Here is a 14,151-nt window from a genome sequence, read left to right as displayed (position 1 = left end):
AATATTATGTAAGTAGGACAAGAATTTGTGATATTTACAAATATTATAGGATACTGCTAGGCGGTGATACCTGTTAAGCATATACATACTTGACTTTTCTAAGAAAATTCTACCAGAGAGTGATTTTAGAAGTATATTATGCCAGTCAGACAGGAAAAAAGTAATATTTATATAAAGTATTGCATACTTCTAGGCGCTGAAAGTTTCTAAAAAACTAGTAAATGCCAATTCTAGGGCTAAGAATGCTTGTAAAAAAATAATAAGTAGGTTAGACAAGAAAAATAGATGTTTATAAAAATCGTTGCATACTTCAAAGCGCCTAAGGCTAGTTTAAGTGATAACGCTTTAATTTAGATTTATTTATATATAATCATGACCACAAAAAAATAATAATTTATACCGTTTCATGTCACAGGAAAAATATATATTTATAAAAATCGTTGCATACTTCAAGGCGCCTAAGGCTAGTTTAAGTGATAACGCTTTAATTTAGATTTCTTTATATGTAATGATGACCACAAAAAAATAATAATTCATACTGCTTTACGACACAAGAAAAATTTATATATTTGTAAATAAAATCGTTGCATATTTCAAGGCGCCTTAATCTAGTATATGCGATAATGCATTATTATAGATTTCTTTACATAAAATTATGACCACAAGGAATAATAAATAAAACCGTTTCATGTTCAATACGAGTACAATCCCACTGTCACACTGCGCTTAAGCAGCCTGCCACACCTAGTGAAAAGGACAAAATGTGAAATTAAAACGTTTAACATTTAATCATGATTAAATTGGAAGTTTATACCGTGTGTATCGCTTGTTTTTGTGCAACTAAGCATAACAAGTGGATTTCAAGGCGTATTTGTTTACTTAGATAAATGCTGCACAATGAGTCGTGGGTTTTTCGGTAAGCAAGCAGCTGCAGGTTGAAGACAAAGATGTTTTTTGTTCTTATTTTTATTTTTATTTTTTATTTTTATAAATGCTTTCGGAAGGGTTTGTGCGCTGTGAATAATACAGCTGTTGTGCTGATCGCCTTTTAAAAATTGCGATTAGATAATGAGATGACTTTTATTTTATAGTGACGCGACGCTTTGAATGAGGAGGGTTGTAAAAAGTTTAAAATAAAAATTGAAAAGAAGTAGATAAATGAAGTGAAAGAATTTTTATACGAAAAGAATTACAGAAATAACTTTTTTTTTAAATACTTTCTGGCCATATAGAAATGCTCTATTTGAACTGTAGAAAACTCTTATATTATAGTATATATTATCCTTATAGATGTTATATATTTCATCTCCCCAAAAGCATCTTTAGGATATACTCTATATTACACATATTTATCTTCTTAAAATTTTATAAAAACACAATATTTTTTAAATAAATTTAAGTGCCATTATAAATACATTTCGAAAAATTCTCCCTTTCCCAAAATAGAATTTCATATCGCTATCAATGCTTTGAATTGAAATTTTATTTACATATCCTGTGTAAACAAATCTCGCCAAACAAAAGGATATTAGTTTCGAGTTACAAAGGTTTTACAACAGCAACAAATAGAAAAACAGCAAACAGATTTTAGATAGCCCGGAGTATCAAAAAGCCAAAACCAAAAAGCAAAACCAGTTATAATAAACTCGCATTTGCTTTACGGCTTTTGTTCTGCTGCATTGACAGATAATTTTAATTAACATTTCAACATTTTAATTACGAAATCAGATAAAAGCCCAATAAACAAGGGACGCAAATTGTTATCGGTAAAAAAAACATCTATCAAATGCAGTTATACTAATGCGCGCATAGAAGCTTTGGGTTTTCGGTATAAATATGCGGTGATTTTGTGTGGAATAATGTGTGTGAAACTGCTAGTTTTTATATATTTTGTAATTATTAGCTGTTGTGCTACATATGTGAGAGAATTGTTAGTAGAGACTAATAGAGTGGTAAAAATATTAAATGAATTGAGGAAGAAGTGAAGTATATTCTATTTTTTTTCTAATGTATTTCAGTAAACTTAAAAAAATTCAGAAAATATTGCCTACATTTGGGCGAAGTGTAAATATTGCCTACCTTTAGGCGTATTTTTTATATAGGGTTAAAATGTTTAAAAATAAAAATTAGAATCAAAAATTTTTATTTATTTGTTTCTAATTCATTTCAGAAAATATTAAAAAAGTAAAAAAATATTGCCTACATTCAGGCGAAGTACAAATATTATATGCCTCTCAAAATGTTTAAAAATAAAAAGTTTGTAATCACATTTTGAAGTACAGTAAAAGCTCCTTATTAGCGCTTCCTTTATTCGCGTTTTCACTATTCGCGGATAAAAAAATGAGACCCAATTTCTAAATTTATTATTCGCGGATCTAATAAGTACCTACATAATAATAAAATTATTCCAATAGGTATCCAATAGGAACCCAATATTCTTGTCAAATGGACTAATAAAAAAGTAAAATAGATCTTATTACAAGAAAATGTTAAATATTCCACTATTTTCGCAATATTTTTGAACTTTTGGCAATATTTCCATATAGAAGGGGATCGCATGGAACTGAACTCTTGTTGCTCTACGAACCTTCAAAATCATATTGGATAAAATGGAATGTAATCTTGATATGCATGTTATGGAAAGCTGGAAGAAATTTGACATAGCGAAATTCATCGTAAACATAAAAGAATCAATGGAAGAAACACATTGAAGTCATGCTGGAAAAAAATGTGGGCTGCTCTGACTGCAGAAAATGACGAAGAATCTGTGCAAGCTCAAATTTTGACGGCGAACACAGCGGAAATCGCGAATGGAATAGGACTAGATGGGTTCGAACAGATAGAATCAAGTGACATTCAGGAATTGCTTGAATCGCAAGATGAAGATTTGACTGAAACCGCCTAGGAGGAAATGTTAAATTCACAACCTATTGAAGAAGAGCACTGTAATTGTGACATTCAATTTGAAAAATCTTTGTGAAGGTTTATGAATGGCAAATGAGCTCTGCGATTTCTTTATGAACATTGATCCGTCTATGGAACGAAGTCTAATTTTTAAGAGACAAACTGCTAATGCGACTGCTGTTTATCAGTCTGAATTGAAGGAGCTTTTGAAAACTGCTAAGCAAGAAAAAATTACAAAATTCTTCAAACCATTGCCTAATCCTTAATATAATTAATTGAAATGTTCAAAAACTTCAATTGAACAATTTTTTTTATATACCTATTTGTTTTTTTTTTTTTTTTGTCATCTAGGAACATATCCTCTATAATCCCATATAAATTGCCATCCCGTATTCACGGTTTCTGTATTAGCGGCATATTTATGGAACATATACCCCGCGAATAAAGAGCTTTTACTGTATATTACGTTAGGTGACGTTGTGGTAGGTGGAGAAAAAGGAAGAACTGAGAGAAACTATAATAATCGTATATTTATTGTAAGAAAATATATTTAATATAGTGGCTTTGAAACATCACTACACCTCAAGTAGTTTTTCGCATTAAAAATCGTAGAATAAACACGATTCTTCGAAATATCAGCATAGTCTTATAGTACCTTTTATAGACAGGACAAACATTTTTTCGCCAATAATTTCGCTAAAAATCAGAAAAGCCAAAATTATTAAAATTAAACTGGTTTCAAGTACTAAAACAAACGAAGTATAAATTTCAAAAACTTGTTAAAGACTTTTCTGGAGTTGAGATCAACTGGCGATTTATTAGAGAATTTTTCTACCAAAAAATGTACAAAAATCGAATCAATTCAAACTGGCAAAAATATTTTCGAATTACAACAACACGAAATAAACTTTTCTACCGCAAAATGCATTACGAAAACTCTACCTCAATGCAACTCTCCCTCAAATGAGTATTTTTGCGGTTCCGAATGAATGAAATTGCGACCAAATGCAAAAACATAAACAAATAAATATTTAAATTTGCATATAAAATGTTTACATGCATAAATCAACGGCAAAACAAGTGGTAAATAACGACAAACAGCACAGCACAACAGAGGGTGCAAAATGCAGCAGTCACCAAAAATATGAATGGCAAAAACTAGCATGAAATATGCATGAATAAGGTGGCAACACAGCAATAAAATCTGTGTGTGAAAAACAAAACTAATAACCGAAATTATCAAGCATTGCAGGGGGGTGGGGTGGTCCACAGCTACAAGCGGCAACAGGCAACGATGCAACGATAAAAACCGGCAATCCTATCAACAAGCGCTGATAATAGCATTGCATTACAACAAAATGGAAGCGAACCGATGACAATGATATGGAAATTGGAGATGGCACATGGCTGTTGCACAGTAATATAATTGCCAAATGCCAATAACAACACATTTTTGTTTGTTTTTGTTGCAAATCAATATTTGTTGCAGAGAGCGCAGAGTCGGCATATGGACAATGGCAATAATGACGCATTGGCAAAACCACCAAATTATTAGCATACAAATTTTGTATTTCCACACACACACACACACACACATGCACCAGCACATATGTGATAACCAATAACAATATTTATAATTATTTCAGCAATATAAGCCGCATGCCAGCACGATGCGGCGTCCTTCAACTCTGTCAAGTTTTGTGTAGCTAGTTGTTGTTGACCGCAGGCCGCAATGTTGACAGGCTAGAAAATGCACGATTTCACTATTACGTTACACTGCTGCTGCTGTTGTTGTTGCTATTACTATTTGTTATTGTTGCTGCTGTGCGCCTCGTTTGGCGCTGTTGCAATTTATTAGCGAAACGCACGCATAAACTTATCAAACAAACAAACAAATATTTGTTGTAGCCTGTTGTTGTTGTAATCGCAAATATATGCCTATGTTAATTTATGATTTGTTATTGTTGCTGATCACTCAAGCTTCAATGCTATGCAACGCGCACAGGCATTTGCAATAAAATATGCAATGTAATAACTATTTCATGCATGCAATGACGGGGCGTATGAGTAACATAGAAAGCTTACTTGCCTAGTCATCAATAAACACACACACAATCATATATACTTTCGCTTATGAACATATTTGTTGATGTAATAAATTTAGTTTTGGCTATATAACTATCAGCTAACACACATTCATAGATATACATCACTCCCTCTCTGCAAACCTCTACTTTCCTACTCAAACACTTTGCGGTTGCCTGGCACTGTATGTATGTATATGGTGGCTGCTTTGTCTGTTCGCGCATAGATAACAAGGCATTGACGTGCAACTGTCAGCATCAACACCCACAACTGTCAAATTCATCAAAATCACACATTGAATGCGGCAGCGGCGTCAGTGACAGCGACAGCATTGCTGACCGCGACGTCGGTTGGCGGTTATTTACGTGCGCTTTGCTATTGTGTTGGCCCTTGATTTGTGTGTGTGCGCGCTGTAGATTTTTGGTGCATGATAGCGCGTGCATTTGATATGCGTGCCTTACACAATACAGAAAAAAAGTATTTCATTGAATTAATGATTATGCGGAAATTTAATGATTTAAAATTAGTTTTGTGTATTTAAAACAAAAATATTTTTTTTTACTTTTTATTTTTATACTCTCGCAACAAAGTTGCTAAGAGAGTATTGTAGTTTTGTTCACATAACGGTTGTTTGTAACACCCAAAACTAAACGAGTTAGATATAGGGTTATATATACCAAAGTGATCAGGGTGAAGAGTAAAAATGGGTAAAATCGTAACACTGCCACGCCCACAAAATAGCGAAATCGAAAACACATAAAGTGCCATAACTAAGCCATAAATAAAGTTATAAAATTAAAATTTGGAATAAGGGATCGCACTAGGAAGGGGCATATTTGGGTGTAGTTTTTTTTGGAGAAGTAGGCGTGGCCCAGCCCCCAAATCGGTTATTTATATATAACTCGCAAACCAATAAAGCTATATAAACCAAATTTTCTGCAGTCGGTTTTTTTAACCACTTCTTAATAAATCGGATAATAACCACGCCCACCTCCACATACAAAGGTTAGGTTGAAAATTACTAAAAGTGCGTTAACTCACTAACGAAACACGTCAGAAACATAAAATTTTACAGAAAAATACCAGAAAGAAGCTGCACACAGATTTTTTTACAAAAAAAATCGCATCGCCCACTTATGGGTCAAAAACCATATCTCAGGAACTACTCGAAAGATTTCAATGAAATTCGGAATATACTATTTTCTTGATACCCTGATGACACGTGTGGAAAAAGGATGAAATCGGTTCATAACTACGACCATATAACTCAATTTTGAATTCCATGTCATTCCTTCACTTTATAAGATATACATTAGGAACCAATGAAGATAGCGAAATAAGAGTTTACACAAATACTGTATATTATCCATGGCATCACTTGTGAAAAAATTGTCGAAATCGGACTATAACTTTTCAATACCCCAGATATCGAATATGAAGAACTCAGTGGTAATTTTTCACCAAAAATATCGGTAAATCTCTCAGATATCTTAATTAAATTCAGAGGAAATCTTTGTCTTTAAATAGTGTGTCTCTGTACCAGAAATGGTTAAAATCAGGTCATAACTTCCACTGGCTCTCATATACATATGTAGCTAATTATAGGATTTTCAAAAATAAGATGAGCTTAATAGCTTGTAAATCGGGTAATACATGAAATTTCTTAGCCAAATTAAATGAGCATATAATCTTAGATATAATGTATGTTGGTGATGAAAATGAGTTTAATCGGTTCAAGAATTACCTCAGCCCTTATATACCATATATGATGATTTTCGTTTTTCTATTGAACTTTATGTCGAATTTATGGGTAAATTTGTGTGTTATCTTAATAAAAAATATAGCAATAAATTGCGTGAGTATAAAATGTTCGGTTGCACCCGAACTTAGCCTACTTGTTTTAATTTATTTTTTTTTTATTCATTAAAAATGTAATTTTTACTTAAAAAAAATCATATATTTATATGCATAAGTACATCTTACATTGAAACAGGTGGCATACTCTGGAAGACCTTTACATACGCTCCGGGTTTTTTCTTTATTTTGTTTTAGAAGACAACAAATATTTCGACAACTCCCTCACCTCCACTATGCCGTTGGCTGGAGCGTGTGTTGCGTGCATGCATTATGCATATCGGCTGCTTGCGTAAAAGCCTCAGCTATGTTCTTCAGCATACAGTTCTCATTTGAATTCATTAACGAAGTCGGCGCACTGCAATGCATGGTAGTTGCGCGATACTGACAAAACGCGTAGTATTCATGCTCACATTTATTATCATTCATTTGCAGTGTTTTGTCATTTCCTTGCATACGTCCTTCAATGCAGTCTTCATTAAGTTGGTTATCAGGGTTATTTGATAACCATTTGACGAAGACTAATGGTCGCCCTGTGGTGTGTGACATATATCTACCTTCTCTTGCCAAATCATTGCCGTCAGTCCAAAGTTGCGATTCTATATTTATTTCTAGCAAATATTTTTGTAGCGCCTGCAATTCTTCTTGGGACTCAATATTCAACAAATCTCCGCCAATAGAGCGACAATAGTTATACGATTCGAACCAGTTCATCTATTTAGAGATTTTATTTTATAATAAATTGAAATAATAATTCCTTCTTGCACCACACTTGCCTTTAAAAATGCATTAACAAAATAGTATTTGCTGCCGATTTTCACAAAGGGATAATTATTTTCCGTATTTTCTGAAAGTGTTTTACACAGAGTAATGGCATAAATAATCACAAGGAGTATTTGTTACGCGCTCTTACCATTTTCAGTAGAGTCAGTCCGTGCATAAATTGCAAAAATATTTAAAAATATGAGAGCAGGTTTTATGTAATTCACCATTACAGCGTTTTATTTTACTTGAACTGTGCCTCAAACTGCTACTGTCAGTGATCGCTACTTAAATGCTGTTGCTATAAAGTGCATGCAAGTGTTTTATAAAGCAGAGGAAAGATTAAGCGATAGCAAAACACGTATAATGATAAAATTAAGATAAAATTGCAATGGTTTTACCTTAAATACTACCTTTTTATATAGGGTGTGATACCCTTTAGTTGAGTAAAATAATTATTTTATCATTATAAGTATACTACCAAACGAAAGCAAAATATACGAATACATTGAACATCTTTTAAATTGTATATGCTTTGAACTCACTTTTTTTACCTTTCAAGTTCAAAGGAAATCAAAATATTTACACATTGAAAGTTTCTTTACAAGTTTCACAGAAAAAGCCTTTTCTTGTTGTTACTGCTTTTGCATGAAAAATGAGTCATCAGTTCATTTGTCCACTTCTCCGTCATATTATAAGAAACATATTTCCTCTGAATTTCTTCAAAATATCTGAGAGATTTACCCATATTTTCGGTAAAAAAATGATTAGAAGCACTGAGGTCCTCATATTCGATATAAAGGGTCTTGAAAACTTATAGACCGATTTCGACGATTGTTAGAAGGGCGATGCCACTCATTAAATTCAGTATTTTTGCAAAGTTCTATTGCGATATATTCGTTGTACTTACTTTATACATTTATTGTAAAGTAAACGATTCAGATCGACTTCAAAGTTCTGGTATATGGGAAGTAGGCGTGGTTGTGAACCGATTTGGACTATTTTCACAACATATCATTGGGATGCAAGGAAATTAATACAAACCAAGTTTCATTGATATTGGTCGAGTAGTTTCGTAGATATGGTTTTTAACCCATAAGTGGGCGGAGCCATACCCACTTAAAATTTTGTATACCATTTTGAGTGCAGCTCTTCTGTACCATGTTTATAAGGAAATTTAAGGTTTCTGGTGTTTTCCCTTACTGAATTAAAGCATTTTTTGTAGATATCAACATAACCTTTGTATGGGAGGTGGGCGTGGTTATAATCCGATTTCCTTAATTTTTGTAATGTATAAGGTAGTACCTAAAATAAACGATTTTAGAAAGTTTGGTTGATATTGCTTAATTAGTTTACGAGATATGTACAAAAAACTTAGTAGGGGGCGGGGCCACGCCCACTTCTCCATAAAAATTACATCCACATATGCCCCTTCATACCAAATTTTACTTCAATATGTTAATTTATGGCTTAGTTATAGCTCTATATGTGTTTTCGGTTATTGCCATGTTGTGGGCGTGGCAGTAGTCCGATTACGACCAACTTCGAACATAACTTTCTTATGGTGCCGAGAAACACGTCTTCCAAGTTTCATCAAGATATCTCAATTTTACGCAAGTTACAGCTTGCACGGACGGAGGAACAGACGGACGAACAGACAGACATCCGGATTTGAACTTTACTCGTCACCCTGATCAGTTTGGTATATATAACCCTATATCGTTTAGTTATGTGAACAAAACTATAATATTCTCTTTAGCAACTTTGTTGCGAGAGTATAAAAATGATAAAAATATTTGCGCTAAGCAAGCATGTAAAGAAAGTCAGCTTAAAGTGGAACATTTAATCTCCTCGCAATTTCAATGTTATCAGTTCATAAATATGTACATGCATTCCACATGTGGACTTTCCGTATTATTTTCATACTCTCGTAGCATGTTGCACAGAGAGTATAGTGTACAACGAATCTGAGTATAAGTCTGTCGAGCATCGGTTTGTGAAGAAGATAACTTGAGTAAAACTAGGGTATCTTGATAAAACACATGTGGCCTTGGCACCATAAGCAGGTTGGTATTGTAGATTGGTAGAGGGTGTAAAATCCATTAAAATTTTGATTGAGAAACGAGCTTTTGCCCTTTACACTGCCGTCTACGCGATAATCGATCAGTTGTTATACATTTTTGTTTTTGCTTTTCTTAAGAAGTTGGTAAGTTTCATTAGCTGATTGCTATTTTTAGCAGCGACATCTACCATCGTGTAGCGTGAACAACAACTCGTAGACAAAGAATGTATATAAGTATAATGTAGATTTTTATTTTGTATGGTAAATGTATCTTAATCAGCGCTTTAATCGAGCCGAGGCCGGTTAATTTATCAATTATCTCCTGTGAGAAAAGGTTATTATTTAGTTTAATCCTTGCAGTTTCCACAGTGTCTAAACACATAAAAAGATACACCTTCTTTGTATTTTTGTTTGTTATTAACATAAGATATATATAAGGATTAAAGTAGTATTATAAAGATATATGTGGAACTAAGTCATATATTTAAGCAAATGGTACACTTTGGATGAGCTTTCCTCTTTTCTTTATATTGCATTATATATATTATATTTTAACAAACTCCCGCACAATCACTATGCCGTTGGCTGGAGTGCATGTTGCGAGCATGAATTACAAATATCGGCCGCTTGCGTCAAAGCCTCAGCTAAGTTCTTCAGCATACAATTTTCAGATGAATTCATTAAAGAAATTTTTGCATTACCGTACATGGTAGGTGCGCGATACTGACAAAGCGCTAATAATTCGTCATCACATTTAATATCATTCATTAGCAGTTTCTTATCGTAGAGATAAAGTTCAATGCAATCTTCATTATTTGAATTGCTTGGATTATTTTCTAGCCAGTTGGTGTAGATCAAGGGTCGTCCAGTGGTGTGTGACATAAATGTTCCTTCGGTTGCCAAATCATTGCCGTCAATCCAAAATTGCTTTGATATATTTTGAGAAAAAATATATATTTGCAGTGCCTCTAATTCTTCAGGCGATTCAATATGCGCCAACTCACCGCCATAAGAGCGACAGTAGTAAGAAGCGGCGAACCAGTTCATCTATTGAGAGATTGGTTTTCATTAAAACAAAATACTAATATCTCTATACACAAAACTTGCCTTCAAATATGCATTTATAAAATAGTACTTGCTACCGATTTTCACGAAAGGATAATGATTTTCTGAAAGTATTTTACACGAGTATGAATTATGTTGCATAAAGGTATACATAATAATAACAAACAATATTTGTTGGTGCCCTTACCATTTTCAGCAGAGTCCGAACTACTCACGAGAATAGCAAAAATATTTAAAAATACCAAACAAATTCGTATAAAATTCACCATTTCAGTGTTTAAGATACACTTGGCTGCGCTTAAAACTGTTTTTGTCAGTGTTCTCTACTTAAATGCTGTACAGCAACGCAAGTGGTTTATAAAGAAAAGTAAGAATTAAGCGATAAGCGCAAATATTGAATACAACTTATAAATAAACAGATATAAAATTGCAATCATTTTATATGTATTAAATGCAACTCTTTTATACAGGGTGTGACACCATTTAATTTTATAAAAACAAAAAGTAAACAAATTATTTTGGAAACTTAAATACATTACCGTTGTCAGCTCAATTAAGTAAGTAAGTTTTCGTATGTTTTTTGAAAAAATCCATGATTGGAAAAATTTTCGAAATCATTCAACATTCGAAAAATTTTCGAAAATATTCGATATTGAAAAATTTTTCGAAAATAATGGAAAAAATTTGAAAAATATTCAGGTATTGAAAAAGTTTCTAAAATATCCATCATTGGAAAATGTTCGAATATATTCAACATTGGAAACATTTTCGAAAATATTCGATATTGAATTTTTTTTTCGAAAATAATTGTAAAATTTTGAAAAATATTCAGTTATTGAAAAAGTTTCTAAAATATTCATCATTGGAAAATGTTCGAAAATATTAAATGACCATTGGAAAAATTTTTGAAAATATTCGACATTGCAAAATTTTTCGAAAATAATGGAAAAATTTTGAAAAATATTCAGATATTGAAAAAGTTTCTAAAATATCCATCATTGGAAAATGTTCGAATATATTCAACATTGGAAACATTTTCGCAAATACTCGATATTGAAATTTTTTTCGAAAATAATGGTAAAATTTTGAAAAATATTCAGGTATTGAAAAAGTTTCTACAATATCTATCATTGGAAAATGTTCGAAAATATTAGATAACCATTGGAAAAATTTTCGAAAATATTCGACATTGCAAAATTTTTCGAAAATAATGGTAAAATTTTGAAAAATATTCAGGTATTGAAAAAGTTTCTAAAATATCTATCATTGGAAAATGTTCGAAAATATTCAACATTGGAAAAATTTTCGAAAATATTCGACATTGCAAATTTTTCGAAAATAATGGAAAAATTTTGAAAAATATTCAGGTATTGAAAAAGTTTTTAAAATATCCATCATTGGAAAATGTTCGAAAATATTAGATAACCATTGGAAAAATTTTCGAAAACATTCGACATTGCAAAATTTTTCGAAAATGTGAATTAAAAGAATTTGGAACAATTTCGGGAAAAAATTCATCATTTTAAAATTTTTCGAAAACATTAAAAAAATATTCATCATTGGATAAATGTTCGAAATAATTATTCATTTAAAAATATTTCGAAAATATTCAAAATTTTCGAAAATACTCTTCATTGAAAATTTTTTCGAAAATATTGATCATTGAAATTTTTTTTTAAAGTATTGATCATTGGAAAAATTTCGGAACATATTCGACATTGGAAATTTTTTCGAAAATATCCATGATTGCTAATAAGCTATTTAGAGGAGTGGAAATAAAGAAATGAACGATTAACAAACAAAACGTCACACCCTGTATATACTTGTGAGTAATATACCAAAACAAAACATAAACAAAAGTTGCGATAAGCATTATATGCTTGCAGAAATTTGGAATTTCAGCGTTATCACCGCATAAATAAATGTATGTATATATTTGAAAAAGTTTTGAATCGGCATCTTAATTTTTGTTTTTGTGAAATATTTTTATATTGAGTCAAATTAACAATTACATACATATGTTCCGTAAACAATATAATGAAAGATATGAAGTTGTAGCTTTGCTTTCTTCTCAGACTTGACTGATAGGTGGCGCTGATGTCGAAATATTTAAAATTTTGAATTTTTCAACCGATTTCATGGTTCAAGTTCGACATAGCCACATGTGTTGAGCACTTTACGAATCGGTAAGGCCTTAGCTGTACCACTAGATATTATATTAATATTCTTTCTGTTATGAAATACCAAAAATGTATGCTTACGTCATTAACAGATGTGTCAAATTGAAGGCTATGCATAGCTGCGGACATGTGGCAAAAGCGAAAATTGCATATTTTCATTTAATAAAAATTCGTTTAATAATAAAAATACACTGTTGCTATGCGAAGTAATTAAGAAGCAGTACAAAGATAACCAACAAGCAGCTGTCAATGCAGCGTATACACCAGAAGAAGCTGAGCGTTTGCAAAAACAAGAAGAAGAAACATTATGAAAGCGTGTATAAAAACAATTTTTAATTTCGCTTAATAAAAAGCACCAACAACATATGAATTTAATAAGCGCAGAAGAAGCGCATTTAAAATGATTTATTTTTTCAATTTTTTTTCCATTAAAATCATTCTTTTTTGTGGCTCTACTGTCAACAATAGCACACTTTTTCCGTTTTATATTAAAAATTGTTGTGATTTCAGTTGTTCAGTTGCCTTTCTGTGCGCTTCTTGCCCCTAAAATTATGCTACACTTGATTATACATTAATTTGAGTGTGTAAAAACTATGTGAAAGAATAACTGTTTATTATGCGCGTCAGCGGTTGCCAACAAATGAAATTCACCAAACAAACCATTTTATACAAATGCATATAAAACATATGTGTGTGTTTATGTTATATAATATAATGAGTGGGTGAGCGCGATCTTTTGCTCTCAGCAATGACAACAACTGCATAATTTGTTGTAACTTTGTTTTTTGTTGTAACTCAAATGTGAAGCTGCGGTCGTGTGATGTGAATAGTGCAAAGAAAAGAAAAGGAAATAAAGAATTTTTTTTTATTCATTGAGGGTTATTTAAGTTTTTGACGGTATAGACGCACTAAGCAATCGCCTGCGACTATTAATGTAATACCTAGTCAAAGTTCTGAAGCATATTTTTAAGTTTTATCGGTCTGTATATAAGTTTCACCAATATCTTGATATAAAGGATTCCAAGTTGCAGCCATTCGAATCATAATCCAAGATCGTATCCTCAATTACGAGACAAGAACGATCTCTCCATAGATCAGAATATTTTCAGTAAATGTTTCAACGAAAATGTGTTCTTGAATAATGAGCTGAGCTAGTATATCTGCAAAAAGCACAAATCGAAGAGCAGGAACGAGACGATGAATCTCGATTTTGTATTATTTACACACTTTAAATATATG

At 32.0% G+C, this 14,151-nt stretch overlaps 3 protein-coding genes across 7 annotated transcripts in view; all 3 read right to left on the bottom strand.

Moving 5' to 3' along the window:
* LOC105221358 (CUGBP Elav-like family member 4) overlaps window positions 1-14,151 on the bottom strand; it is an 867,302-nt gene that overhangs the window by 468,002 nt on the left and 385,149 nt on the right. The window lies entirely within an intron of this gene.
* Window positions 7,044-7,980, bottom strand: LOC128921839 (C-type lectin 37Db-like). Its single transcript, XM_054230397.1, has 2 exons — window positions 7,620-7,980; window positions 7,044-7,557 (listed from the first exon to the last, which is right to left on the bottom strand). Exon 2 carries the CDS (start codon window positions 7,555-7,557, stop codon window positions 7,078-7,080), a length of 480 nt encoding a protein of 159 aa, XP_054086372.1. The 5' UTR covers window positions 7,620-7,980; the 3' UTR covers window positions 7,044-7,077.
* On the bottom strand, window positions 10,007-11,086 carry LOC105221321 (C-type lectin 37Db-like). Its single transcript, XM_011198195.3, has 3 exons — window positions 10,920-11,086; window positions 10,775-10,836; window positions 10,007-10,714 (listed from the first exon to the last, which is right to left on the bottom strand). The coding sequence occupies exons 1-3, from the start codon at window positions 10,999-11,001 to the stop codon at window positions 10,241-10,243; spliced, it is 618 nt and encodes a 205-aa protein (XP_011196497.1). The 5' UTR covers window positions 11,002-11,086; the 3' UTR covers window positions 10,007-10,240.

This window comes from Zeugodacus cucurbitae, chromosome 4, assembly GCF_028554725.1.
Source record: "Zeugodacus cucurbitae isolate PBARC_wt_2022May chromosome 4, idZeuCucr1.2, whole genome shotgun sequence".
NCBI classification, from domain to species: Eukaryota; Metazoa; Arthropoda; class Insecta; order Diptera; family Tephritidae; genus Zeugodacus; species Zeugodacus cucurbitae.
The sequence above is the reverse complement of the archived record's forward strand: the minus strand, read 5'-3'. Positions and strand labels throughout refer to the sequence as shown.